At 47.6% G+C, this 22,303-nt stretch overlaps 1 protein-coding gene across 2 annotated transcripts in view; it reads left to right on the top strand.

Annotated features, from left to right (window-relative positions):
- The window catches only part of PLPP1 (phospholipid phosphatase 1), a 208,083-nt gene that overhangs the window by 163,521 nt on the left and 22,259 nt on the right, over positions 1–22,303 (top strand). For both annotated transcript variants that reach the window (XM_030193128.1, XM_030193129.1), the window contains exon 4: positions 3,865–3,922. In XM_030193128.1, the coding sequence (XP_030048988.1) occupies positions 3,865–3,922 (58 nt within the window). The remainder of the gene's footprint in view (positions 1–3,864; positions 3,923–22,303) is intronic.

Genomic DNA, 22,303 nt, shown 5'->3' with positions numbered 1-22,303 from the left:
GGATCCATGGGCCCGGGACCTGTGAGAGAAGTCTTGCTCCCCAGGATGTAGTACCCTCCAAGCGTCTATCAAATCCAATGAGACTGCAAACTCCTCCAACACCCCCTGTGCTGCTCTTCCTGTGTTCCCGTCGCTACGGGAGCCTGTACAGTCAATCTCAGGATCTATTAAGAGGTTCATATCACCTGCAAGAATAAGGCTTTTACCTTGATATGGCACCAGAGCCCTTAGCAGCTCAGGGAAAAAGTTCTTATCATAGGGCGTGGGGGCGTATATTGCTAGTAAATATACCTCTCTACCTTGCAGGCACATCTTTATCAGTATATATCTGCCTAAGGGGTCCTGTAAAAGTACCTCGGAAGTGACCATCAGCCTCTTATGAAGCAGGATAGCCACTCCGCTCCTTCTCCCTCCCGATGATACCGAGTGCACCTGGCCCACCCAGGATTTGCACAGCTTTGCATGTTCTTCCTCTGACAATCTTGTCTCCTGCAGACATGCTATATCTGCCTTAAGGCGCCTCAAGTGAGCCAAGATTTTCGTTCTTTTGATCGGGGAGGTGATTCCCCCCACATTCCAAGTTACTAATCTGCAATTAGGGGTCCCATCCCAAAGCATGTCGCAAACCAAGGTTCCCTGCTGCTGTGAATCCAGGGGCCCAGCCTCCCCCCGGATCCCACGTGTAGCACATCTGCTTAACAACGCTGCCACCACAATTGATACATGTAACATCATCTTGAGAAGCATAATACACACACGATTCTCCCCCCTCCCCCCAACCCCTCATGTCCATCTCCCACATCTTCAATATCAGGATACCATTATTACCCACCCCAAATTCCCCCCTCCCCCCTCCCACCCATCCTTCCTCCCTTCCACCCCCCTCCCCCCCGCTTACCCCTACTGTTACCCTGAACTTGAGTGGAACTTCTTCCATCTCACAGGTAGTCACTGAATGCTGAGGCCCCCACTCCACCGTCCATCATTCTGTTCTCCAGCCGGTATCAAATACTCAACAATTAAACTTAATGCAGTCAGTGTGTTCCCCACCATCTGCACAAAGCAGCAAATCCACTGTAACGATCTTCTGCCTCACTTATCTGTCATGGCCACCACCTTTCCATTACGGTTCAGGAACTCCGTTGCCCCTTGTACCGAATCAAATGAAGACCACGTTCCTTCATGTAGCACCTTCAGCGTGGCAGGATACAATAGCATAAATCTTATTTTCTTTTCTACTAGGGAAGTACAGAGCGGGTGAAAACGACGTCTTCTCTCTTGCACCCCCGCAGAGTAATCCTGAAAGATCCGGATCTGCGCATCATCGTATTTTAGTGTGTCTCTCTTTGCGCGGTACCCAAGCAATATTTCCTCTTTGTGGGAATAATTATGAATTTTAATGATGACAACACGTGGCTTTTGGTTCTCAGGTTTCAGCCGACCCAGCCTGTGGGCCCGTTCAATGCACAGGGGGCCATAACTATCAGACAAGGCAAATTCCGTGTTAAACCACTGTTCCAGCAGGAAACTTAAGTTCTTTTCTGGCAGCTTTTCTGGCAGGCCTACAATGCGTAGGTTACTCCTTCGTGCCCGGTTCTCTAGATCTTCAATCTTGTCTTGTGCTCGCACAGTCTCTTTTAGTTGGTCGAGCTCTGGCGCCACGCGGTTACACGTGTCTTCCATGTCTGAAACTCTCCGCTCTGCCTCTGTCAGTCGCTTGTTGGAATCCAGCAATAAGGCATCTAGCCTTTCAAACCGCCCATTCAATTCAACAAATTTGGGTTCCAGTGCCGCTCCCATCGCAGCTGTGATCTGATTCATTTGTTTTGCGGAGAATTCTTCATCCGTGCTCGGCGCTCCGCCCGCCATCTTGGATTCGCCGATGGTCGGTGTCGCCTTTTCTTTCTCTGCTTTCGCAGCCTTTTTGGAGCTCCCTGCCGGCATCGAGATCAGATATTGTTCCATACACTGTTCCCACAGCGTATCACAGGTAAAACTCCCGCCGATGCGGCTGGTATATGGTCACAATTAACGATATGTAGAGCAGAGGCCTCGGAGCGATGCTGCAATGCACCTTTCACTCACAGCGCATCACGTGACTCTCATCTGTACAGAAAATTATAAATTACAGAAGCTGTTGTCCTTTAGATCTCTAGGCTTTAACTTTCCTTGTTTAACTTGAACTTAAGGACTTTGAAAAGTAATTTCACACTTCAGAATTATTTTCAGCTCTGCAGTTATAAGTTGAAAAAAATATTTAATGAAAGTTGATTGACAGTACTTTCTTGCTGTTTCTCCAGATTTTCTTGAGCAGGAGTTTGAGAGTTTAGTCTGTACTATATGATCTCAGGCACTGGCACTTCCGAGGGAATCCACACCCATTAAAGTACTATGAGTGTATCAGATAATAAACTTCTATTATTGCTGGGAAAAAGGAGAAATTCTGTGATCTCAAATCTTATTAGCTCACAGTGAATCTAATCTCTAAGCAACGCTAAAAAGTGGCCTGCACTCTCTCCAGTGTGGGTCTTTCCTGCACGCTAAGGCCACTTTTAGCGCAGCCAGTAAATAGCTGATTTTGACATTTCTGCAATAATAGCCATGCACTAATTTTCCCATTAGCGCATGAAGACTTACAGACACCTATTTTGTAGGTAGTAAGGGCTCATACGCTAATCCTGCGTTAATCAGTTAGCATGTAGCAATGCTCACATGCTGATTGGCATAGCTGTGCCCACTCTCCACCCCCAAATACATCCCCAAGTGCTAAAAATAATTTTTACTTTTCAACACATGGTTAGTGCGCACACATGCAAAAAGTACTGTCGGATGCGTGAGTGCGCCTTGTGGTCGTGCTTACCGCAGCTTAGTAAAAGGGCCCCTAAGTTCACTGTGACAAGTCAACACCTTGCTGTGGGAAGCTGTTGCACTAATGCTTTTAATAGCAGTGGTAGGGAGGCAAAAATGATAAACAAGGATGAAGCCGGAGAGAAATTATACGCCGGTGTGGCACGTGTAGGGAAAATGTGCAGGCTAGCTATGTTTTTGCATGGTTGAAATTTCCATTCACCAAAATACTTTCAGTGGTGCTTCCCACTCCCTGAAAACAACACCATGAATGTGCAGCAGGATTGTGCTGATGTGAACTCTTTCCAAACGTTTGTCTTCTAAAGAATGTCCAGAGTATCTGACCTGCAGTTAGTGAGGACCTATTTAAGAATTATATATTAGATGTAGGAGAGAATCGTATATAAGACCCTGGCACATTGCAAAGTGTAACTGATTTTTAAAAATCTTCCCTGCCCCTCTCTCCCCCACCAATCCTGCTTCTTGATTCCTTGCCATGATCATAGAACCTCACTCTTATTTACCTGTTCATGTCCCAGTGTCTTTATTTCCTGTCCCTCTTTCCTCCCTCTTTCACAATCCTTTTGCCACACTCCTTTCCTCTCTTCTGCTCAGCCCCAGGATCCTCCCTCTTCCTCCATATGATAACCTGACACCCCTACCTGAAAAACTCTAAAGAGAGCGAAAAGAAATTATTTTACAGACACATAAGCAATGTTGGAAAATCACTTCATTATGTACTTAATATGCAAAATGATGTAGATTTATGCAAAAATACCACAACATTTGTATATAATTTTGTAATGCCACGGAATCCATTGCTGTATTTCAGGAAGCGAGAGGTTTTGATTGTATTACTAGAGGAAGAGTTTCTGTGGGAAAAGTGCTTTGACTACTGTAAAATTGTGGATCAACTTTGATGGGGATATGCGTCTTACTGCTGTTTTTAGATGTGAGAACACAATTGTCCTGATATTTTTTAGGAATTAAAAATACTGCCTTTTTCTCTCTTTTCAGATTATCGTTTTACTCTGGCCATTCCTCTTTCTCCATGTACTGCATGCTCTTCCTAGCAGTGAGTATATTTTTTTCCACTTCACTGTTGACACCAAAAGCTTTGAGATGCATAGTGTGCAGTTCAATATTTGCTCCATCAGCAGTGTCCTTGTGTGTGTGTTATTCATTTATGTATGGCATGGGAGCATCAGCTTGAGAAATTTGGATTTCATGAAGGTTAGACACGAGCTTGGTCTAAATGCAAGCAGCTTGCTGGAGGAGTTGGAAATCACATTACAGACCAGAGCAAGAGAGCAAACAACGTTAAAGATTTAAAACCATGCTCCGATTCTGAATTTAATCTTACAGCTGTTTTGGAATACATGCCACTACCTACATTTTAGTTTAAAATGTGAATACTACGACAGCAAAAATCATTGATGTATGTGTGACATGAAATGTATAATTTGCCCCAGATATGTCAAACTGGATGTGAGGCAAAACATAAGTACACTTAACTTCTATCTCTGAAGGAGCCAAGTCTGGGATGTGATGCTATGAACCTTCATGTGCACCTCCTTGGGGATTTTACCCAATTTCTAAACCCCTTCTGCCTCACTTAGCCCTGTCATTGCAGTGACAGTCATTGGCTATTTACCCTTTCAGAACACTTCAATTGTTGACCTAGTTTCTAGCCACTAGAAGAGCAGTCCTATAACAGGATGGTTACAGTGACACACCACTTGTGCACATTATGTACGTAAGTGTCAGCCACTAGACTAAGTGCTATTCTGTAAGGGCCCGCAGAAGTTGTACAGAGCTTAATGCAAGGGGGGTGTTCACATTGTTGGAGTATGTTGGGCTACCACTTACACACCCAACGTAGCCAGGTATGGCTTTGTGTAACTGTGGGTGCCTAATGTAGGAGGTATTGATTCTGGATCACACTAGTATTCTGTACAGAATCTGGCGCCCAGATACCGTTATAGAACAGGCTCTCGCTGTGTAGCATAGGTGGCCTAAAACGAGGCGTCTACTTATAGAACCGCCTTGTGGGTGTTTGGGATGAACGATAACAGGGTCTTCCTTGCCCTCAGAGGCTGAGTGCTGCCCCACCAAAGGAATCAGCTACTGGGTGAAGGCAGAGACTCTACATGGTAGCCTGCAACAGAGTAACTGGCTGGCCTGCACAGTAAAGTATCTCTGCCAGTATTGCTACAGGAACCTTAGGACTGTTTTGGGGGCAACCAGAGAACAAGCCTGATATCTGGCGGTTAAACTGGTTAACTTAGAAGAGATTAGGCAGAGTGTGATAATGCCACCTACCTTCATTTTTTTGTGCAAGGTCATGGGTATGTTTGTCTTGATTTAATGGATTTTAATAGATAGCCATGTGTCATAAGTCGATCTGCTCTGCAGTCAGGCTGTTAGTGTAGTTCTCCACTTGTGAATAATGGGACAAAAGTGATGCTTATTTTGTAAAGTGTGTTAGGGAAAAGCATGTATTCTATTTTAGGATGTCTTTTAAAAGTAGCCATATGAAGGGGATAGTAAATGTACACACACCTAACACTGGTTATTTCCTTAACTTGTTTCTAGATTCTAAGTAATGGGATATTGTAGTGGACCCAGGGTGGGACATTCACTAAAGTCTGACCAAACCTCTCTGAAGATAGATAAGAACTCCTGCCTTCTGGCAGACCTTGAATCATACAGAATAGATGAGCAGCAAATAAGTCTGACATGATTCATCACAAAAGTACCTGTATAAGGAGCAAGTGAAATGCTTATCTAGATCTGGACACCGCACATACACATACACACCGTATAAATTAAATTAGACCCACTTAGAAAACCAGATCAGCCAATAACAGAGCACTCGAAAATCACTAGCAGCTGGGTTACACTGGTGAATGTGGAGGAATGTTTTAGGAATAGGCTCATTATTCCTAACAAATCAAAAGCCCTCTTCATTGCACCATTTCCTCATCCACCCCATCTCTGGAGTCCTACACCTTAAGGAAGTAATCTTTATAAAGTCATTCCCATACATGTGCGTCCACATATGCTCGTAAGTGACCCATGACATAATGGGTGCATACTTTGCCAGTGGGCATGCACAGGGATGGAGTTAGCACATGCACACATAAGATTAAGAGATCATAAAGTGTGCACCTTCATTTATACCAGTTCTGGAGCAGGTGTAAGTAATCTTGCCTACATTCAAAACATGTTCATTGTCACATATTTTATAAAGTTAAGTAGGTGCCTGTGTGGAAACCCTGGGGGGGATCAGATCTGAGAATGATACCTTGGAAATGGTGGATTTCAATTTTGCTGCCTAAAAACCTAAGTTTGTCTTCTAGTCTGTATCTTCTGGTGTTGGTATGCACATGTACCATGACAGCCGGCTTCTCCCCAACAATCTAGGTGAAGCACAAGGTCCACCACCCTCATACCAGGCAGGCAACTTACCCACCAGCCACCTAGCTATCTGTATGCCTGAAAATTGAATCACCAACTACACTGGGAGTCCTATCCCATCTCTCGTGGGCATATATATATATATATATATATATATATATATATGACCCCTGAAATAAAAGAAGAAATGTGAAATCAGATCAAGAGTTTATTATTTATGTTAAAGCTCGAAGCCTATTATTCGTATTAGCCAAATAGTAAAATATGCAATTCGGTACAGCTCTACTAGAAGAGTGAGTTGCTGGATTTTCTACTGCTCTTGGGAATTGCCTGATCTCTGTGTACCGCAGCTATTAAATTTAGGCCTTAACGGCCATAAGCAAATCAGGTTTTCAGACTATCCTTTACAGATATACATGATATAGGGTAGCATAATCTCTGCCTCCACTTTATGCAAATTGCTTTTACATATTCATTAGGGATACCCTGAAAATACAACTGTTTTTTGGCCTTTCAATGACCCAGAGTTTGAGATCCTTTTATCCTATATAATAATTCTCACCTCCAACGTTCTGAGGCTGCCTGGAACCGTGCTTTCCTGCCAGAGCAGGGTTGCCAGGTGGAAAATTTTTTTCTAGCCCAATCCAGCCCAAAACCAGCCCAAAACCCGCCCAAACACAAACCCCGCCCCTGACACCCCCACCCCCACCCCCGCGTCATCACCCCCGCCCCCGCCGTCATCGGCCCCGCCCCCGCCGTCACCGGCCCCGCCTCCCACGTCACCGGCCTCGCCTCCCCGTCATCGGCCCCGCCTCCCACGTCATCGGCCCCGCCTCCCACGACATCGGCCCGCCCAAACGTCACTAACCCCGCCCAAAAAACGTCACTAACCCCCGCCCCCCGCGGCCGAAAAAGGCAAAAAGCCGCCCAAAAAACCGCACAGAAACCCAAAAAACCGCAACCCGCCGTGGGCAAAAATTTCCCGCGGCGGGTTGCGGAAAACCGCCCAATTGGGCGGTAAAACCGCCCACCTGGCAACACTGTGCCAGAGCTGCTCAGGAAAGTGGAGTAGATGAAAGTGACATCATTCCTGAAGTGCCACTGATTGGCTGCTGTGACATGCTGCAGAACCTTCAATAGACAGGAGTGGAAGTGAACAAAGCAAGTCTATGGTAAGCAAGGAAGCCCATTGGTTAATCTCTGATTCCACTCCCCAAAGTAGCCGTCATTCCTATACACTAAAAAAAAAATGAAACCTAGGAGCTGCTTCTCATTGCCGTTTTTACAGCTTTTTCCACTGGACAAAAGGAGGGGGGAGACGCACAGACCCTGCAAGTGGAAGGGGGGGGAGGGAGGACCCTGCAACTGGGAAAAAGGGAGGGGGGAGGGGGACCCTGCAACTGGGAAAAAGGGAGGGGAGACCCTGCAACTGGGAAAAAAGGAGGGAAGGGATGGAGGGAGGGACCCTGCAACTGGGAAAAAGGGAGGAGGGGGGACCCTGCAACTGGGAGGAAGGGAGGGGGGGTACACCCCTGCAAATGGGAGACATACCGGGGGGGACAACCCTGGAACTGGGAGAGAGGGGGGACCCTGGCACATACTCTCATTCTCACACACACGCTCGCACCTAGTCTCACTGTCTCTCTCTCTGTCACACACACACACACTTGCACATTCACACTCTCTCAAACATACAAACTCCGAGGAAAACAGAAACGGGCCTTTTTTACTAGTTTATGTATAAACCAGTCCTTGGGGCACATCCAGCCAATTGGGGTTCTCAGCATATCACATTGAATTCAATAGGGATATCTTGAAATCCCCAACTGGCTGGGTGTGCCCCGAGGACTGGCTTGAAAACCTCTGGTCTCAATACCAGGGGGTCTCTAAATGTACATATAGCCTTTTCTGACCTACTTTGTAGGGACCTCTAAATACAAGGAACCTCATAGGCCAGTGGTTTCCAGCCCTCTCTTGGAGGGACATATAATAGAGCCAGTCGGGTTTCTGAATTGATATAGTGAGTATGCATGAGAGAGAGTTGCATGCAGTGGGTCTGCCATGTTATACAAATCTCATGCATCCTGAAAATCAGACCAGTTAAGTGTACCTTCGAGACAGCACTGGGACACCCTGTCCTAAGCCTTCACAATTGAATGTCTGTGTGCTATAAACCGATTCAGCAGGACTCCTTACTTCAACACACCAAAAATGATTCTTTAGAATATTTATAGAATAACTAATTCTATTGTTAAGGGCCTATATTTATTTCATACCAGAAAGTTGACCTTGTATAGTTAATTTTCAAGCGTATTTTCAAAGCACTTACAAAGTTACGTGGAGGGGCATTTTCGATATGACATCTAAATCTGAATTTGGACGTTTTACACAAAACATCCAAATTCTGAACAGGAAAGAAGTTCATTTTTGAAAATGAAAAACGTCTCTTTTTTTTTTTCCGAAAATACGTTTTGTATTTTCGACGTTTTTATTTTGCCATTTTGGAAAAAAAAAAAACATCCAAGTGCAAAACCTACAAAATCAAGCCATTGGGATGTGTAGGAGAAGCCAGCATTTTTAGTAGACTGGTCCCCCTGACATCCCAGCACAGCAATAGGGCACCCTAGGGGCACTGCAGTGGAATTCATAAAATGTTCCCAGGTACACATCTCATTATTGCGCCCTTACTTTTTCTGCTGAACCTCCCAAAACCCTCCACCATTACCATAGCCCTTATGGGTGAAGGGGGTACCTATATGTGGGTACAGTGGGTTTCTGGTGAGTTTTGGAGGGCTCGCAGTTTCCTCTAGAATTGTAACCGGTAGGGAGAGGTAGGAGTCTGGGTCCACCTATCTGCAGTGCACTGCACCCACTACTAGACTACTCCAGGGACTTGCATGCTATTCTGATGGACCTGAGTATAACATCTGAGGGTGGCATAGAGACTGACAAGTAATGTTGTCAATCACATTTTGGGGGGGGGGGGGGGGGGGGGGGGAGGGGGTTAGTGACCACTGGGGGAATAAGGGGAGGTCATTCCTGATTCCCTCCAGTGGTCATCTGGTCATTTATGGCACCCTTTTGTGCCTTATTCGTAATAAAAACCGGTCTAGCTCAAAACATCTAAGTTTTAGTCCTGGACGTTTTGGTTTTGTTCCATTATGGCTGAAAAACGTCTAGGTGTTAGGAACACCCAAGTCCTGCCCTGAACACATCCCTGAAACACCCCCTTGAGATTTGGACGTACTTTTGATGGACTTCATAGAAAAACGTCTAAAAAGAGGTTTTGAAAATACTGATTTGGACGTTTTTGTGAGAAAAATGTCCAAATGCAGACATGCCACTTTTTAGACGTTTTTCTCTTTTGAAAATGAGCCTGATAGTACCCTATGGAACTCTGTAAGTCTAAGTGCTTTGAAAATGAGCCCCTATATATTCCTATTTTTAAAGCCTCTGACTTCCAGCCTGCTTCCATTTTCCATAAATGGTCTTAAAGCCAAGGGCCAGCATGGTTAAGGTAAAAAAAAAAAAACACCACCAAAAACTAAGCCAATAATGCACTGTTAAAAATGGAAAGTAAGTTCAGTCGAGGAGAATAAGAAATATCAAGCTTGCCAATGTTTATGCTGTAAAGCGAATGCTACATACCTGTAGAAGGTATTCTCCGAGGACAGCAGGCTGATTGTTCTCACTGATGGGTTGACGTCCTCGGCAGCCCCCTCCATCGGAAAGTTTACTAGCAAAGGCCTTTGCTAGTCCTCGCGCGCGCATGCGCGGCCGTCTTCCCGCCCGAAACCGGCTCGAGCCGGCCAGTCCAGTATGTAGCAAGACAATACACTTCAAGGGAAGACTCAACTCCAAAGGGGAGGCGGGCGGGTTTGTGAGAACAATCAGCCTGCTGTCCTCGGAGAATACCTTCTACAGGTATGTAGCATTCGCTTTCTCCGAGGACAAGCAGGCTGCTTGTTCTCACTGATGGGGTATCCCTAGCCCCCAGGCTCACTCAAAACAACAACCATGGTCAATTGGGCCTCGCAACGGCGAGGACATTAATGAGATTGACCTAAAAAATTTACCAACTAACTGAGAGTGCAGCCTGGAACAGAAACAAACAGGGCCCTCGGGGGGTGGAGTTGGATCCTAAAGCCCAACAGGTTCTGAAGAACTGACTGCCCGAACCGACTGTCGCGTCGGGTGTCCTGCTGCAGGCAGTAATGAGATGTGAATGTGTGGACAGATGACCACGTCGCAGCTTTGCAAATTTCTTCAATGGAGGCTGACTTCAAGTGGGCTACCGACGCAGCCATGGCTCTAACATTATGAGCCGTGACATGACCCTCAAGAGCCAGCCCCGCCTGGGCGTAGTGAAGGAAATGCAATCTGCTAGCCAATTGGATATGGTGCGTTTCCCTACAGCCACTCCCCTCCTATTGGGGTCAAAAGAAACAAACAATTGGGCGGACTGTCTGGTGGGCTGTGTCCGCTCCAGGTAGAAGGCCAATGCTCTCTTGCAGTCCAATGTGTGCAGCTGACGTTCAGCAGGGCAGGAATGAGGACGGGGAAAAAATGTTGGCAAGACAATTGACTGGTTCAGATGGAACTCCGACACAACCTTTGGCAGGAACTTAGGGTGAGTGCGGAGGACTACTCTGTTATGATGAAATTTGGTGTACGGGGCCTGGGCTACCAGGGCCTGAAGCTCACTGACTCTACGAGCTGAAGTAACTGCCACCAAGAAAATGACCTTCCAGGTCAAGTACTTCAGATGGCAGGAATTCAGTGGCTCAAAAGGAGGTTTCATCAGCTGGGTGAGAACGACATTGAGATCCCATGACACTGTAGGAGGCTTGACAGGGGGCTTTGACAAAAGCAAACCTCTCATGAAGCGAACAACTAAAGGCTGTCCTGAGATCGGCTTACCTTCCACACGGTAATGGTATGCACTGATTGCACTAAGGTGAACCCTTACAGAGTTGGTCTTGAGACCAGACTCAGACAAGTGCAGAAGGTATTCAAGCAGGGTCTGTGTAGGACAAGAGCGAGGATCTAGGGCCTTGCTGTCACACCAGACGGCAAACCTCCTCCAATGGAAGAAGTAACTTCTCTTAGTGGAGTCTTTCCTGGAAGCAAGCAAGATGCGGGAGACACCCTCTGACAGACCCAAAGAGGCAAAGTCTACGCCCCTCAACATCCAGGCCGTGAGAGCCAGAGACTGGAGGTTGTGATGCAGAAGCGCCCCCTCGTCCTGTGTGATGAGGGTCGGAAAACACTCCAATCTCCACGGTTCTTCGGAGGATAACTCCAGAAGAAGGGGGAACCAGATCTGACGCGGTCAAAAAGGAGCAATCAGAATCATGGTGCCTCGGTCTTGCTTGAGTTTCAACAAAGTCTTCCCCACCAGAGGGATGGGAGGATAAGCATACAGCAGGCCCTCCCCCCAATCCAGGAGGAAGGCATCCGATGCTAGTCTGCCGGAGGCCTGAAGCCTGGAACAGAACTGAGGGACTTTGTGGTTGGCTCGAGATGCGAAGAGATCTACCAAGGGGGTGCCCCACACCTGGAAGATCTGCCGCACTACACGGGAATTGAGCGACCACTCGTGAGGTTGCATAATCCTGCTCAGCCTGTCGGCCAGACTGTTGTTTACGCCTGCCAGATATGTGGCTTGGAGCACCATGCCTTGACGGCGAGCCCAGAGCCACATGCTGACGGCTTCCTGACACAGGGGGCGAGATCCGGTGCCCCCCTGCTTGTTGACATAGTACATGGCAACCTGGTTGTCTGTCTGAATTTGGATAATTTGGTGGGACAGCCGATCTCTGAAAGCCTTCAGAGCGTTCCAGATCGCTCGCAACTCCAGAAGATTGATCTGTAGATCGCGTTCTTGGAGGGACCAACTTCCTTGGGTGTGAAGCCCATCGACATGAGCACCCCATCCCAGGAGAGACGCATCCGTGGTCAGCACTTTTTGTGGCTGAGGAATTTGGAAGGGACGTCCCAGAGTCAAATTGGAGCAAATCGTCCACCAATACAGGGATTTGAGAAAACTCATGGACAGGTGGATCACGTCCTCTAGACCCCCAGCGGCCTGATACCACTGGGAGGCTAGGGTCCATTGAGCAGATCTCATGCGAAGGCGGGCCATGGGAGTCACATGAACTGTGGAGGCCATGTGGCCCAGCAATCTCAACATCTGCCGAGCTGTGATCTGCTGGGACGCACGCACCCGCGAGACGAGGGACAACAAGTTGTTGGCTCTCGCCTCTGGGAGATAGGCGCGAGCCGTCCGAGAATCCAGCAGGGCTCCTATGAATTCGAGTTTCTGCACTGGGAGAAGATGGGACTTTGGGTAATTTAACACAAACCCCAGTAGCTCCAGGAGGCGAATAGTCATCTGCATGGACTGCAGGGCTCCTGCCTCGGATGTGTTCTTCACCAGCCAATCGTCGAGATATGGGAACACGTGCACCCCCAGCCTGCGAAGTGCCGCTGCTACCACAGCTAGGCACTTTGTGAACACCCTGGGCGCAGAGGCGAGCCCAAAGGGTAGCACACAGTACTGGAAGTGGCGTGTGCCCAACTGAAATCGCAGATACTGTCTGTGAGCTGGCAGTATCGGGATGTGTGTGTAGGCATCCTTCAAGTCCAGAGAGCATAGCCAATCGTTTTGCTGAATCATGGGGAGAAGGGTGCCCAGGGAAAGCATCCTGAACTTTTCTTTTACGAGATATTTGTTCAGGGCCCTTAGGTCTAGGATGGGACGCATCCCCCCTGTTTTCTTTTCCACAAGGAAGTACCTGGAATAGAATCCCAGCCCTTCTTGCCCGGATGGCACGGGCTCGACTGCATTGGCGCTGAGAAGGGCGGAGAGTTCCTCTACAAGTACCTGCTTGTGTTGGAAGCTGTAAGACTGAGCCCCCGGTGGACAATTTGGAGGTTTTGATGCCAAATTGAGGGTGTATCCCTGCCGGACTATTTGGAGAACCCACCGATCGGAGGTTATGAGAGGCCACCTTTGGTGAAAAGCTTTCAACCTCCCCCCGACCGGCAGGTCGCCCGGCACTGACACTTGGATGTCGGCTATGCTCTGCTGGAGCCAGTCAAAAGCTCGCCCCTTGCTTTTGCTGGGGAGCCGCGGGGCCTTGCTGAGGCGCACGCTGCTGACGAGAGCGAGCGCGCTGGGGCTTAGCCTGGGCCGCAGGCTGTCGGGAAGGAGGATTGTACCTACGCTTACCAGAAGCATAGGGACCAGTCTTCCTTCCCCCGAAAAATCTTCTACCTGTAGAGGTAGAGGCTGAAGGCTGCCGGCGGGAGAACTTGTCGAATGCGGTGTCCCGCTGGTGGAGAGAGACTACCACCTGCTCGACTTTTTCTCCAAAAATGTTATCCGCACGGCAAGGCGAGTCCGCAATCCGCTGCTGGAGTCTATTCTCCAGGTCGGCGGCACGCAGCCATGAGAGCCTGCGCATCACCACACCTTGAGCAGCGGCCCTGGACGCAACATCAAAAGTGTCATAAACTCCTCTGGCCAGGAATTTTCTGCACGCCTTCAGCTGCCTGACCACCTCCTGAAAAGGCTTGGCTTGCTCAGGGGGAAGAGCATCAACCAAGCCCGCCAACTGCCACACATTGTTCCGCATGTGTATGCTCGTGTAGAGCTGGTAAGACTGGATCTTGGCCACGAGCATAGAAGAATGGTAGGCCTTCCTCCCAAAGGAGTCTAAGGTTCTAGGGTCTTTGCCCGGGGGCGCCGAAGCATGCTCCCTAGAACTCTTAGCCTTCTTTAGGGCCAGATCCACAACTCCAGAGTCATGAGGCAACTGGGTGCGCATCAGCTCTGGGTCCCCATGGATCCGGTACTGGGACTCAATCTTCTTGGGAATGTGGGGATTACTTAGTGGCTTGGTCCAGTTCGCAAGCAATGTCTTTTTCAGGACATGGTGCAAGGGAACAGTGGACGCTTCCTTAGGTGGAGAAGGATAGTCCAGGAGCTCAAACATTTCAGCCCTGGGCTCGTCCTCCACAACCACCGGGAAGGGGATGGCCGTAGACATCTCCCGGACAAAGGAAGCAAAAGACAGACTCTCGGGAGGAGAAAGCTGTCTCTCAGGAGAGGGAGTGGGATCAGAAGGAAGACCCTCAGACTCCTCGTCAGAGAAATATCTGGGGTCCTCCTCTTCCTCCCACGAGGCCTCACCCTCGGTGTCAGACACAAGTTCACGAACCTGTGTCTGCAACCTCGCCCTGCTCGACTCGGTGGAACCCCGTCCACGGTGGGGGCGTCGAGAGGTAGACTCCCTCGCCCGCATCGGCGAAGCTCCCTCCGCCGACGTAGTCGGGGAGCCTTCCTGGGAGGTGGCCGCGGTCGGCACCGCACGCGGTACCGACGTCGGGGACCTCAACCTGGGCGATGGGCCAGCCGGCGCCACGCTCGACGGTACCGGAGGCGCAAGCACCGCCGGTACCGGAGGGGTAGGGCGCAACAGCTCTCCCAGAATCTCTGGGAGAACGGCCCGGAGGCTCTCGTTTAGAGCGGCTGCAGAGAAAGGCTGAGAGGCCGATGCAGGCGTCGACGTCAGAACCTGTTCCGGGCGAGGAGGCTGTTCCAGGCTGTCCAGAGTGGAGCGCATCGACACCTCCTGAACAGAGGGTGAGCGGTCCTCTCGGTGCCGATGCCTGCTGGGTGCCGAATCCCTCGGCGACCCAGAGCTCTCGGTGCCGACATGGGGAGGAGACCGGTGTCGATGCTTCTTCGACTTCTTGCGAAGCATGTCACCGGAGCTCCCCGGCACCGACGAGGAGGACGTAGAATCCATCCGTCGCTTCCTCGGGGCCGAGACCGAAGAGGGTCGATCCCGGGGGGGCTGTACCGCAGGAGCCCTCAGGGTAGGAGGAGACCCACCCGAAGGCTCACCACCACCAGCAGGGGAATGGACAGCCCTCACCTGCACTCCTGACGATGCACCTCCGTCCGACGACATCAGCAGACGAAGTCTCGGTACCACCGACGTCGATACAGTCGCCCGATGCCTCGGCACCGATGCAGAGGTCCGATGCCTCGATGCAGTCGATGGGGCGGCAGCCAAGGAAGATGGTCCGGACGCTGACGACGTCGATGCACTCGATGCCTCCGGTGCCGATGCCGACGAAGAGCCCGAGAACAAAACGTTCCACTGGGCTAATCTCGCTACCTGAGTCCGCCTTTGTAACAGGGAACACAGACTGCAGTTCTGAGGGCGGTGCTGGGCCCCTAGACACTGAAGACACGCAGAGTGCCTATCAGTGAGCGAGATTACCCGGGCGCACTGGGTGCACTTCTTGAAGCCGCTGGAAGGCTTCGATGTCATGGGCGGAAAAATCACGCCGGCGAAATCAAAAGCCGAAATGGCGAAAATTGAAGCACCAAAATTTAGAGGGAGAAAAATCTCGACCGAGGCCAAAAGAGGCCTACCCCGACAATGAAAGAAAACTTACGGGGCAAAACTGAGAAATACGGGAAGGGCAGAAAACCCGAAAGGGTCTTCCGGAACACTACCGGAGCGCTTCCCGAACTTTTTCAAGGAAAAAAAAAGGACAAAAACACGTCGAAAAGGACGCGCGAGGTCGACTCTCTGGGGCACGAACGGCGTAACACGACCGTACCGAGTGCGGATGAAAGAAGACTGGCCGGCTCGAGCCGGTTTCGGACGGGAAGACGGCCGCGCATGCGCGGTGCGCATGGGCGCGCGAGGACTAGCAAAGGCCTTTGCTAGTAAACTTTCCGATGGAGGGGGCTGCCGAGGACGTCAACCCATCAGTGAGAACAAGCAGCCTGCTTGTCCTCGGAGAAAGTAGTAATAAGCAGGCCAAGAAAAAGTTTGAAAAGATTTTTCCAAAGGCAAAAAAAATAAAAAAGTAGTAATAAATTTTTCAAGTACATCTGAAGCAAGAAGCCTGCAAAGGAGCCAGTTGCGCCACTAGATGATCAGTGAGTAAAAGGAGTGCTCTAAGAGGACAAGAAAAGCAAAAAAGCTAAATTAAATTCTTTAATTTAGTCTTTACTAGTGAAGGTGCTGAGGAGTTGCAGTTGGATTATTGTAATTCTGAGGAACTGCAGGAAATCACGATGAAACTGAACGATGTATTAGAGCAAATGAGCAAGCTTAGTAGCAGAAAATCCTCTGGGCCAGATGGTATTTACCCATAGTATTTCAGCAATTTCATATCTGAGTTCTTTCAAAACTGTAATCTGTTATCTATCACTAAAATCTGGCACTGTGCCAAAAGAACAGAAGTTGGCAGATGTATCACTGAGTTTTTAACTACTGACAGAAACTGTTGACTTCTAATGTTGGTGGGAGGCAAAATTGTGGAAGCTTTTGAGAGAAATATTGGTGAACATATAGACAGGCATGTGTTACTGAAGAGCCAGCATGGATATAGTACTACTACTACTCATTTTTATAGCGCTACTCGATATACGCAGTGTTGTACACATTATATGCAGGTACTTTCTCTGTCCCTAAAGGGTTCACAATCTACGTTTTTCTACCTGGGACAATGGAGGTTTAAGTGACTTGCCCAAGGTCACAAAGAGCTGCAGTGGGAATTGAATCTGGGTCTCCAAGATCAAAGCCCATTGCACTAACTTGTAGACTACTCCTCAACTCCACTTTAGTAAATAAGTCATACCTATTAGAACTTTATTAGAAGGTGTAAATAAATAACTGGATGGCAGAGTTTGAGGATATTATAAAAACATGGAATAGGAAGCAATGTCCTATTGTGGGGTGGAAAACTGGTTACAAAATAGGAACCAGAGAGTAGGAATAAATGGTCAGCTTTCTATTTGGAGAGGAGTAAATAATAGGGTGCCCTGTGAATCTGTGCTGGGACCAGTGTTTAACATATTAATGACCAGGAAGGAGCAAAAATTGAGGTGGTTAAATTTTCAGGTAACAGAAAACTATTCACAATGTTGAAAACACAACCTGACTGTGAGGAACTACAAAAGATCTTTTGAGACTGGAGAACTAGACATCTAAATGGCAGGTAAAATTTAATGCGGAGGAGAAATGGATTCTCTACGTGCAAAGTGATGCACATAGAGAATCCATATCTCAACTACATAATCACTACGCTGGATTCAACACTAGCAATACCCACTGGCAAATGAATCTTGAAATCGGCATGGACAGTACTTTGAAATTGTCAACCTGATGTGTTGCAGTGACTAAAAACTGAATAAAAAGATGGGAAGTTTAAGATACTACTACTGCTAATCATTTCTATAGCACTACTAGATGTATGCAGTGCTGTACACATTATATGCAGGTACTTTCTCTGTCCCTAGAGGGCTCACTAAGTGGAGGATTAAGTGACTTGCACAAGGTTACAAGGAGCTGCAGGGGGAAGTTTTTGATGCTAAATATGACCAAAACCGAGCTTCTCATTTTCCCCCCCAAACCCACCTCCCCGCTCCCCCCGTTTTCTATTTCTGTTGATGGCTCTCTCATTCTCCCTGTCTCCTCAGCTCGAAACCTTGGGGTCATCTTTGACTCTTCTCTCTCCTTCTCTGCTCATATCCAGCAGACCGCCAAGACCTGTCGTTTCTTTCTTTACAACATCCGTAAAATCCGCCCCTTTCTTTCCGAGCACTCTACCAAAACCCTCATCCACACCCTTGTCACCTCTCGTTTAGACTACTGCAATCTGCTTCTTGCTGGCCTCCCACTTAGTCACCTCTCCCCTCTCCAGTCGGTTCAAAACTCTGCTGCCCGTCTCATCTTCCGCCAGGGTCGCTTTACTCATACTACCCCTCTCCTCAAGACCCTTCACTGGCTCCCTATCCGTTTTCGCATCCTGTTCAAACTTCTTCTACTAACCTATAAATGTATTCACTCTGCTGCTCCCCAGTATCTCTCCACACTCGTCCTTCCCTACACCCCTTCCCGTGCACTCCGCTCCATGGATAAATCCTTCTTATCTGTTCCCTTCTCCACTACTGCCAACTCCAGACTTCGCGCCTTCTATCTCGCTGCACCCTACGCCTGGAATAAACTTCCTGAGCCCCTACGTCTTGCCCCATCCTTGGCCACCTTTAAATCTAGACTGAAAACCCACCTCTTTAACATTGCTTTTGACTCGTAACCACTTGTAACCACTCGCCTCCACCTACCCTCCTCTCTTCCTTCCCGTTCACATTAATTGATTTGATTTGCTTACTTTATTTATTTTTTGTCTATTAGATTGTAAGCTCTTTGAGCAGGGACTGTCTTTCTTCTATGTTTGTACAGCGCTGCGTATGCCTTGTAGCGCTATAGAAATGCTAAATAGTAGTAGTAGTAGTAGTAGTAGTGCTGGAAAAAAATATTGGGGGAGCTCTGGCACCCATAGTGCTGGTCTCAGGGATCCCTGCTTGATCAGGTATTTGAGTTGGTGGTTGCTGGGAGGAAGAGGGGGAAGAGAATGGGGAGACAATGTTGTGTCCACCCATTTTGGGCTTAGCCCCCCCCCCCCCCAATGCTGCACCTTTGGCTACATCACCAGCACAGAAATGCACCATACTGGCTTGGGAATTGCAGGGGAGAGATTACTGAAGTTGTGGTGGGAAGACAAAATAAAATAAGGCTTCTTCCTCAATCTATGTTTCTTTTTTACTTTATTTGAACAGGCCATGCCAGACTTCCCAATAAAATGTTTTCAGTTGAAAGTACTGAAACAGTGCTACTGCCTAGCCCTGTCCCCCATTTTGTAGAGAGAGTGCAGTTGTAGGCTGATCTCTTTATTGGTTGTACCTTTTATAGTTTGCCTAGCAAAAAGATCAAGATGGATTTCAACCATATTTATTTGCTGCCTTGTTAAAGGAATTCACTCAAGGCGGTGTACAGCAAGAATAGAGTGGAGGAGTGGCCTAGTGGTTAGAGCACCGGTCTTGCAATCCAGAGGTGGCCAGTTCAAATCCCACTGCTGCTGTTTGTGATCTTGGGCAAGTCACTTAACCCTCCATTGCCTCAGGTACAAACTTAGATTGTGAGCCCTCCTGGGACAGAGAAATAGCCAGTGTACCTTGAGCTACTACTGAAAAAGGTGTGAGCAAAATCTAAATAGACAGTTACAGCAGTAAAAGTATTGAAGCAACAATACCAATTATGGCATAGTTCGCTACATTACAATGTCAACACAAAGCAATTTAATAGACAGCATAGGCTGTAAGCAAAGATGGAGCATATAGATAGATGAGAGAGAGCAAAAAGGAGTAAGAAAATAAGTTACTAATTTAAAGAAAGTTGCAAATGAGGTCAGAAAGGTGCCTGCATATTATTTTAGTTAGGGTAGGAATAGGTAAACGTATGCTGATATAGTACCTGCAGCCGGTGTCATTCCTTTTGGGTCTGTGTGACTAGCAAGTTAGTTACTTCTTTCATTAAAGGCCTGGTTGAAGAGCCAAGCTTTCACTTGCTTTCTGAAGTACAGAAAGTCTTCTGTTAAGCGAAGCCTTTCAGGGAGTGCATTCCAAAGTGTGGGGGCTAACTCCAGAGAAGGCTTGCTTGCGGGTATCACATCGTGTCATGTCCTTTGGAGAGATTGTGATTAGACCTTAGTGACCTTGGAAGTGTGTAGAGGGAGATCGGTTCTTCAAGTACTCTGGTGGTGAAGGTGGTTAGCTTGGCAGAGTTTAAAAAGGGGTTATACGGTTTCCTAAAGGACAAGTCCATAAACCACTACTAAATGGACTTGGGAAAAATCCACAATTCCAGGAATAACATGTATAGAATGTTTGTACGTTTGGGAAGTTTGCCAGGTGCCCTTGGCCTGGATTGGCCGCTGTCGTGGACAGGATGCTGGGCTCGATGGACCCTTGGTCTTTTCCCAGTGTGGCATTACTTATGTACTTATTTAAGGGCCTTAAAGATGAAACAGTTTTAAATTTGTTGTACTGGTAGCCAGTGAAGGTTTTGCAAAAATGGTGTGATGTGGTCACGTTGCTTACTACTACTACTTATCATTTCTATAGCGCTACAACTTTCTATTAGTCTAGCTGCAGCATTCTGAATCATTTAGAGCTGGTGCAGACCCTTGGTAGTCAGACCAGTGTAGAGTGCATTACAGTAATTTAGTTTTGATGTTATCATGGCATGCACAACTGAGACAAGACTTGCCTTCTCAATATAAGGAGACAAGCAGCATAGTTGTCGCAGGTGATAGAAACTGCTCTTGAAGGTTGCTTGAATTTGGGGGATCAGAGTAGCTGTATTCCAAGGTTCCTGACTTGTGATTCAAGGGGAGTTCATATTTCCCAAAAGAGACTTTGAGCCAGATATTTGCCCATTTCTGTTAGGGACCCATAGAAGTCCTGTTTTACTTGGGTTCAGGCAGAGTTTGTTGTTTTTAGCCCCTTCTTGAATTGATGTTAGACAGGTAAACAGTTTATTCAGGGCTGTGGTTAAATCAGGTTCAATGGGTAGGAGCAGCTGCATGTTGTCTGCATAGATGTAGAACTGAGTAACTGAATCAGCTTGGCCAGTGGCTTGAGGTAGATATTGAACAGAATAGGTGAAAGTATTGATCCTTGTGGTACGCCACAGGTCAGTGCCCATGGTGGTGATCAGGTGTGCCAAACACTATGGACTGTTGCCCGTCTGATAGATAGTATCTGAATCAGGTAAGTACTGTTTCCAACCGTGGCCAATCCAGGTCACAAATACCTAGCAAGATCCCCAAAAAGTACAAAACGTTTTATGCTGCTTATCCCAGAAAGTGGATTTTCCCCAAGTCCATTTAATAATGGTCTATGGACTTTTCCTTTAGGAAGCCATCCAAACCCTTTTTAAACTCTGCTTAGCTAACCACCTTTACCACATTTTCTGTTCCATACCCGGGTCTGCATCCAGATTAACTTGGATCTATCCACTTTCTCTTCTATCAATCATTGAGTTTATCACAGATAAGTTTTCTGAGAAATGGGATGTTAGATCCTGGCCGGTAACTTTCAAGTTTCTCCTAGTCAAGGTTGTTGTTCTTTAGAAAAGGATGCACTGCTGTTGGTAGTTGCCCATTTGAAAGAGAGGAGTTCACGATTTTTATGGCACCTTCAGTGAGACCCCTGCTTGCCTGCTGCACTGTATTTGATGGTCTGGGGTCGAGGAAGCAAGTAGTAGGTCGGTCTCTTAGGATTTTGTCAAGGCCCTCCTCTGTTATTGGGTTAAGAATCCCATATGTCTGTGTCAGGAGGGAGCAAGTTTGTGCTGTTCTGGTTAGTTGATTGGAGACCGGGTTGGACTGCCTGTAAATCTTGGCAGAGACTTTTAATTTTGTTGGCAAAGTATGCAGAACTGCAGTACAGTTTTGACTGGGCAGGCTGGTTCTGTTGTGGGGGTTGCAGTAAGATGTTTATACTATGCTGAACAGGTGCTTGGTTGAATTGGCAGCCTGTTCAGTGCAATCAGAGAAATATTGGGGTTTTTTGGCTGCTTTTAAGGCTTGGCGGTACTTTGTTGTGTGATTCCTACAGTTTAGCCTGTCCTCATCCAGGCAAGATTTACGCCATCTCCTTTCCAGTTTCCATCCTTCGTGCTTAAGGGCCTGAAGTTCTGGAGAAAACCAAGATGAGCATTTGTTAGTGGTGTCATTTTCTCTAAGGTCTTAGCTAAGTGTGTATTCCAAATATCAACGTGCTCTGACACTGTAGTTGTCTTTTTATCCACACGTGGATAGTCCAAGGCCTCTAGGAACTTCTCAGCAGTTAGCTTTGTCTTGTCCCGATCACCTTCCAAATTCTGGAAGGTGCTGTTAGTTTCAGGTGGTCACTTAGGGAAAATGTAATTAGTCAACATACAGCAAGTATCCATTACACAGCAACCCTCACCCCCTCCAATCTGCAGCTAGTCCCATCCCTAAAAATCACTAAAAAGCCTCATGATATAAAGGGACCTTTAAAAATAAGAGTGTAGCTCTGCTCCAAATACAAGGGATTTGATAGGCTGTTCCACATCTATGGGCTAGTGATGGAAAACATCATGAACTGGCCCTGCACCATTTTCACACAATATAAGAT

Source organism: Microcaecilia unicolor, chromosome 2, assembly GCF_901765095.1.
Source record: "Microcaecilia unicolor chromosome 2, aMicUni1.1, whole genome shotgun sequence".
Taxonomy (NCBI): Eukaryota; Metazoa; Chordata; class Amphibia; order Gymnophiona; family Siphonopidae; genus Microcaecilia; species Microcaecilia unicolor.
This window is presented reverse-complemented; position numbering and strand designations above follow the sequence as displayed.